Source organism: Musca domestica, unplaced genomic scaffold (assembly GCF_030504385.1).
Source record: "Musca domestica strain aabys unplaced genomic scaffold, Musca_domestica.polishedcontigs.V.1.1 102, whole genome shotgun sequence".
In the NCBI taxonomy this organism is placed as follows: domain Eukaryota; kingdom Metazoa; phylum Arthropoda; class Insecta; order Diptera; family Muscidae; genus Musca; species Musca domestica.
This window is the reverse complement of record NW_026712117.1, coordinates 380,988-388,894: the sequence shown is the minus strand read 5'-3', so window position 1 is coordinate 388,894 and position 7,907 is coordinate 380,988. Positions and strand designations below refer to the sequence as shown.

At 34.1% G+C, this 7,907-nt stretch overlaps 1 protein-coding gene across 1 annotated transcript; it reads right to left on the bottom strand.

Annotated features, from left to right (window-relative positions):
* Positions 1 to 2,041: 2,041 nt before the first annotated feature.
* On the bottom strand, positions 2,042 to 7,517 carry LOC101901692 (aquaporin-4). Its single transcript, XM_005182947.4, has 2 exons — positions 6,863 to 7,517; positions 2,042 to 2,423 (listed from the first exon to the last, which is right to left on the bottom strand). Exons 1-2 carry the CDS (start codon positions 7,412 to 7,414, stop codon positions 2,229 to 2,231), a joined length of 747 nt encoding a protein of 248 aa, XP_005183004.3. The 5' UTR covers positions 7,415 to 7,517; the 3' UTR covers positions 2,042 to 2,228.
* Positions 7,518 to 7,907: the final 390 nt, after the last annotated feature.

Here is a 7,907-nt window from a genome sequence, read left to right as displayed (position 1 = left end):
ATTTTAGAAGAATTTTTTAGAGGATTTTATTTTTTTGAAAATTGTTAAATTTGTAACAAATGGTGGAGGGTATTGAAGCTTTTTTACTTGTTCTAGGCTTAATTTGATTATATGTATATATGGGCTAATATTACATATTTGGTGCACTATAAAAAGCAAATAGCAGTATCTACATTTTGTCCGATTCAATAAGGTGCGTCCTTGAACCAAACGAATGTTTTTGTTTGAAAAGTTTTATCACGATCGGGCAGTAAATGTGACCTGCACTTTGTTTGCAAAAATACATGGACAGACAAAGGGATATGCATAAATCGACTCAAATTGTGATCAAAACGAACTATGGCTCTAACTCGTTTCCTTTTCTACGTTACAAACAAATGCAGAACACGTAATCCCTGAACCCAGTGTAGTGTGGGGTATAAAAATGTAAACGCATAATTATACCACACCGTAGTACAGGTATTATGTCTTTGTGCGTTGTGTCCACCTTGGAAAGGAGGCTTCATTAACTTTGTCATTCTGTCTGTCTTCCTGTCTGTTGAAATCACGATACAGCCCACATTATCTGACGTAGAGCGTCAAAATTTAGCAGAACAATTTGTATTGTGTCTAGGATAGTTGGTATAGAAAATCGGTCCACGTTTTGGTATAGTCCCCATTTAGCGATATCTCCCGATATTCTGTATTTTGATGATTTTTGCCACATTTTTTCAGGGATTTGTCTGAAAATTGGTATTTGTAGGTAATAATGGGTCCTAGTTCGTGTGGCGAAATATTGTATGTATGGGTCCACGCTTTGGTATAGCCCCCATACAACGGTACCTCCCAATATTCGATATTTTAATGATTTTTATGACATTTTTTCACGGATTTGTCTAAAATTTGGTATTTGTGTGTCCTAATGCGTTCTTGCTCTGTTGGCGAAACATTGAAGGTATAGGTTCACGTTTTTTATAGCCCCCTATATCTGTACCTCCCAATATTCGATATTTTGATGATTTATCTCACGAATATATCTAAGAATTGGTATTTGTGGGTTATAATGGGTTCTAATGTTACCTTTACCCTAAGATGGAAGGTATTAAAAGTTCGGCCCGGCTGAACTTAATGGTTTTTTTACTTGTTTTAAGTTAATAGTTACTTAATATTAATATGTTAAATTTGGTGAATTAATAATATAAACAAGTGCTTCAAGTTAGGAGAAAATCGGATCAGATGTAGCTATAGCTCCCATATATATATATATATATATATATATATATATATATATATATATATATATATATATATATATATATATATATATATATATATATATATATATATATATATATATATGTTTCATCCGATTTAGCGTTTAAGTCGCCGGCATTCTTAATATGCACCCCACAACAATTATATTTGGTACCAGATCTAACCCATTTTTAATATCAAATATCGTGGGAGTTCTATAAACATCAAATTTCATTCACTTATCTTGAATATGGTCAGAAAAATGACTAAAACAATAATGGACGAAGAATTTTTTTGCTCACTAAAATTATAGACCTTTATGACTTCCTGCTAAATTTTAGCGTATAAAAGTTATTAATATATTTGCGGACATTGCTTAGACTCTAAAGTGTGAAATAATATTGCTTTGAAGAGGTAATTGAAATTGTTTCAATGTTATCAGTACCCCAATCGATAGTTATACAATTTAAATTGTCTCAATGAAAGTACCTAACATAAGTACATACTTATAAATACTATCCTGATAATTCGAAATAGTACACGAGACAGAAAACTAATCTGGAAAATCGATTGAAAACGTGTCAACATAAATTTAGTATCAAATATAGGAGCAAACGCTTTTAATGAATGTAAAGATTTAAAGTGCCGGCTCATGAGGTTTTTTCAAGATTACTTGATACCACTTAAATAAAAAAAATTATTCATCATTTGTATTCATGCGTATTTGTATAGTCAGACGAAAATTTATATATTTTTGACGTCACATTCCTCGTTTTTAAAATAAATCGTCCATATAAAATTTTATAAATTTTATTTATTTTTTACAATAACTATATTGGTATTATAAATGTTACAACAACAATACTGATAATATCAATGAAACTATAATTCGTAACTAATGAGATTAATTAATTATTACAAATAATCCTAAAAATATATATTCGTGTTCTGAAACGAACAATATTTGGCTGTGGATTTCGAATTAGTTTTTTCGTTTAATCTACAACATCGATGGAAATATGCGATGGCGTTTGTTGCGTCGTCATAAATGTAGTCTTGTAGGCCAAACTTGTGACCAACGACGCTGACATCGGTGCCACCCAATATATCCAGTGTTGACTGAAATTCAATGACCACAGGGCTGGACCAAAGGAACGTACAGGACTCATGCTGCCACCACTCAGGTTACCCTATTGGAAAAAAAACAAATGTTTATTAATTTATAAATTAAATGATTTTTTAAAAACTAAATAAAAACTATTGATCAAATACCAAAATAAACGGCCAAAGTCTGAAATTTTTGTTTTTGGTGGAGGGTATCACCATAGTATGGAGGGTATATTAAGTTTGTCATTCCGTTTGTAACACCTCGAAATACACATTTTAGACCCCACAAAATACATATATTCATGATCAGCATAAAATTCTATGTCGATTTTGCGATGTCCGTCCGTCTGTCCGTCTATTCGTCTCCCGTCTGTGGAAATCACTCTAGCTTCCGAACGAATTGAAGTTGATTGATAAAATTTTGCCAAAATGTATATTATGTCTGCCGGACTTTTGGTATTGAAAATGGACCATGTAGGTCAACGTTTTGGTATAGCCCCTCATATAACGGTACCTCTCTATATTCGGTATTTTGATGATTTTAGCGACATTATTCACCGGAATCAAATTTGGTATTTGAAGTTCGTAATGGATACTACAGCCTAAGACAGAAAATTGTCTGTGCAGGTCCACGTCTTCGTATAGCCCCCATATAACGGTACCTCCCGATTTTGGGTATTTTAATGATTTTAAGGATATTTTTCACCAGAATTGTTTCAAATTTGGTATTTGAAGTTCGTAACGGATACAACAGCCTAAAACAGAAAAATGTCTGTCCAGGTTTACGTCTTCGTACAGCCCCATATAATAATACCTCTCTATATTTGGTATTCTGATGATTTTAGCTACATTAATCACCGATTTTTTTCAAGTTTCGTAATTGAATATGTAATGGTTTAGGCCAAAAGTTGCCAATACAGGTCGACGACGTCATATAGACCCTAATATATCGGGTACATTCGGCATTTTTAAGATTTTAACAGAATTTTTAACGGATTCTATTTTTTTTATTTATTTATTTATTTTTTTTTTTTCAAAATTTGCCAAGTTCGTTCCGCATGGTGGACGGTGTTCAAAGTTCGACCTAGCCGAACTTACACCCTTTTTACTAGTTTATATTTAACTGACCTGGCGTAATCCCGGTGCTTTTTAAAAGTTGGGAAACATGACAACACATTACAGGGTAAAAAAAATTAAGCTTAAATATTTCGAATGTGATGACGACAACATACATACATCGGAACAAAGTCAAGGCAAACATACGGAATTAGTATTAAAACAGACGTGAGTAAATTTGTTTTATATATATCTATAATAAAAGAGTAAAGTATTTGACTGACTGACTGAATTGACGATTCATCAACGCCCAGACGATGGGACTGAAGGTCGAATCTTGAAATTAAAGGTGAGTTTCTGTCTTGGTCCGAAGGGACCAAGGCTGGGGTTTTGGAAATACTAGAATGGAACGAAAAGTATTAAAATGTACTAGACTATATGGTATTATACTAAAATGTACTACATTTGGTACAAGGTACTGCATTTGAAATTTAGAAGGAAAAATAAGGTTGAGGAGTAGAGTCGATGTAAGGAGGCACTTTTAAAATTGCGGTGTTTAGGTTTGCGATATGGTGGAAGTTTTCGAAATTTGTATTTATGTGTACGAAAAGTACTAAATTGTACTACATTTGGTAGAATATAGATTTGGCCGAACCGCAAGAGTTGAAATTCTGATATTTTCAAATAAAATTACTATTGCATTGCTGGATTGAGCTATGAAGGTAGTTTTGGAAAATCGTACTTATGAGTACTAAATAGTACTAAATTTGGAACAATTATTTAAATTTGGGTGAGTTGAAATCCTGATATTTAAAAATAAAATTTATATTGTATTGTATGTATTGTAAATTTGTGTAAGTGTACTAAATGTTACTAAATTTGGTACAATATTTGGATTTGGTCAACTGGAATTCTGAAATATGGAAATAAGACTACTGTCGGATTGTAGGATTGGGATATGTAAGTAGTTTTGGAAATTTGTACTTATATGTACAAAAATGTACTAAATTGAGTACAATCAAGAGGTTTGGAATCCTGAAAATTGGAATTGGGATTACTGTGTGAGTGTAGGTTTAGGGTATGTAGGAAGCTCGGGAAATTCGTACTTTTGTGTAAATTTGGAACATTTTTGATTTGGATGAAGTTGGTATCCTGAAATTTCTAAATAAGATTTCTGTTGGTTTATTTGATTTTGATATCTATGGAAGTTTGTACTTATTTGTACTAAATGGTAACAAAATTTGGTACAATTTGGAATTGTGATTAATAAAATAATGATAAAAATAAAATAAAATGGCACTGAATTTGGAACAGTTTGGTTCAGGGTGAACGGATGAAGCTGAAATTTTGTATTCGGGTGGTAGGGTCGTGATAAATAGGTGGTTTTGAAAATGTGTACTACAAGTGCACGAAAGTTACTAAATAGTACTACGTTTGGTACAAATTGGCTTTGGATGAGAAGATAGTGCTTGAAATCTGAAATTTAGTATTAGGGTCGCTGTTCATGTGTAGGCTGGACATATGGAGGTGGTTTCGGAAATGTGTACTTTTATTATTTAAAATTGGTGTTGGATGAAGGAATAGAGATAAAATTCAGAAATTTGATAGTTAGTTTTCTGGAAGTATCTGTGTTGAGATTTGGCGGTGGTTTGGAAATGAGTCCTATATATGTACGAAAAGTACTAAATGGAACCAAATTTGGTGAAGGAGTAGAGCGGCAAAGCTGAAACTAGATGTAGATGTCACTGTTGTTGTCTGTTGTTAAGATATGGTTGGTTTTAGAAATATGTACTATAATTGTGCAAAAATTGGAACTAGATTAGATATTGGGTGAAGGGATATCCGGAAATTTGATATTGAGGTCTCTGTTGGTATCCGGAATTGAGATGTGTTCTATAATTGTACAAAAAGCACTAAATAACACTAAATTTAGTATTGGGTGAAGGGTTAGGGTTTGAGTCCTCAAATTTGATATTGAGGTCTCTCTTAGTATCTGGCATTGAAGGTGGTTTTAGGAATGTGTGCTATAATTTTTCGAAAAGTACTAAGTGGTACTAAATTGGGTATTGGGTGAAGGAATAGAGTTGATAACCTGAAAATTGATACTGAGGTCTCTGTTGGCATATGGAATTGAGATATGGAGATGGTTTTAAAAATTTGTCCTATAATTGTACGAAAAGTACTAAATAGTACTATACTTGGTATTGGGTGAAGTGATAGAGCTAGAATAGAATATGGATGTCACTATTGGTGTCCGTGATTAAGAGAAGGTTTAGATATGTATGCTATAATTGTACTAAAAGCAACTTATTTTGGTAATGGCGTAATTACAGGGCTGAAATCCTAAAATGTGATATGTCACTGTTGATTTTTGAGGATGAGATACGGAGATTGTTTTGAAAAGGCGTACTCTAACAGTACGAAAATAACTAAATGTTACTAAACTTAGTAATGGCTAAAAGGGTAGGGTGGGAATTCTCAAATTTGATATTGAGGTCTCAGTTGGTGTATGGATTGAGAAATGGAACTGGTTGTATATTTGTACGAAAAGTACTAAATGGTACCAAATATGGTGAAGAAATAGAGCTGAAATTTTTCATGATATAGATATCACTGTTGGTGTCTGTAATTAATATATGGGGGTGGTTTCGGCAATGTGTACTATAATTGTGCAAAAAGTACTAAGTGTTACTAAATTGGGTATTGGGTAAAGGGAAAGGGCTGGAATCCAGAAATTTAATATTGAGGTCTCTGTTAGTATATCTGAGAGGTGGTTTTGGAAATGGGTACGAAAAGCACTAAATAGTACTGAATTTGGTATTGGAAATTCTGAAATTTGATATAAATGTCACGGTTGATGTCTGTAGTTGAAAGAAGTAGGTGGTTTTGGTACGAAATTCACCAAAATGTCGCAAATTCCATAAAATGTGCAGTTGGGTGTTGGAATAGAGATAGAATTCTGAAATTTGGTATCGAGGTCAGTGTTGTTGTCTAGTGTGGAGAGAAGGAGGTGGTTTGGGACATGCGTAGTATTGTATTAATTTTAAATTGGGTCTAAGGTTAGAGCTGGAATTCTGAAATTTTATATGAAGGCCATTCTTGGTAGTTTTAAGAGAAGAAGGTGGATTTGGGAATGCATACTACGGTTGTTCCAAAAGTACTAAATTTACCTTAGGTTTCTAAATGAAATTTAAAGACAAGACAATGTATAAAAAATAGAACATATATTAAGGCTGATAATTCCGGGGCCTTACACCACCGTTAGTTGGAATTTCCCCACTCCAAATTGGCAGCTGTACTGTGAAATTGGTCTACAGACGTCAAAGGTCACAGAATTATTAGTTCACATATTCCATGAAAAAATTCTATAATAACTCTTGGAAATATCCTATCATACAGGTAAAGGGCTCTTCCTAACATACCTAATAGTGGAAAAGAAAATTGTGTCCATACTTTTCCAACTTACCGCTGAAAACAATAGCGTTCCAACTGTCAAACCCAATCGCAGAGCCAGCGAATCTTGATATTTCGAATTTTTATCATCCCAACTGGAACAGCAAACGGCAATTAGAATAGACGTGATCACAAGCTCAATGGCAAATGCTTGTCCCGTGCTGATATTATTTCCCGGCAACGTCATGCAAAATCCATCCTCTGTAGACACAATCACTTTGAGTAATCCAAACCCCACCACAGAGCCCAAAAATTGTCCCAAAAAATAGGCCAAAATCATATGGAATTTCACCACACCACAAATCCAACCAGCCAAGGTTACTGCCGGATTTATATGACCACCAGAAACATGGCCAAAACACTGAACAGCTACCATTACCATTAGAGCCATGTTCAGACTATATTGAAAATGGGAGTTATCGAATAGTTTCGTCTCCATGGCTCCCATGCAACCGGTGAACAGCACCATGGCGGTGCCAAAAAATTCCGCAAAGAAACATTGGAGAACTAGCTTCAGACGAGAATCCATTTTAGCGCGTCGATTCGCGATTTGCCTTTTGATCATACGACTTAGTCAACGAAGCAGACTTGCGTCTACACACCACAAGCTTTTGAAAGAGACTAAACAGATGGGGTTGTTTGTTTTAACTAAAAATAAAAACAGAAACACGGTTGTGCGAATGCCTTTTTATATGACGCTACTAGGGGAAGCATAGCCATTGAGCAATGCTGGGCTGCTATTAACGCTTAACGCAATCCAAACAAAGAAATCGTCGGGTAGATAATGCCCAACTGAAATGTGCATTGTTAACTGCATTCTTAAAGCAATGCGAGGCGCTTGCGAAAGTGTGTGGAGAAGTTTCTCGTTTTAAGGGTCGTCGCGAAAGATAATGGGTGTGTTTTTATGCATTATCAGAGTTTCAAAGTGATCATATGGAATGGATAAAGTGCATTATTTTATATTATTTAAGAGCGGGTCTGTTATTCAACAGCGAGGCAAAAATATTTAATGCAACAGCATTTTAGCCCTATAAAACCCAGATTTTTGTCTGGAATTG

Bases quoted from the DNA above. Each gene is read 5' to 3' on its own strand.
- LOC101901692 (XM_005182947.4), bottom strand. From the start codon at position 7,414: ATGATCAAAAGGCAAATCGCGAATCGACGCGCTAAAATGGATTCTCGT. The intron at 2,424-6,862 runs GTAAGTTGGAAA...TTTTTCCAATAG, and splicing joins GAACGCTATTGTTTTCAGCG to GGTAACCTGAGTGGTGGCAG.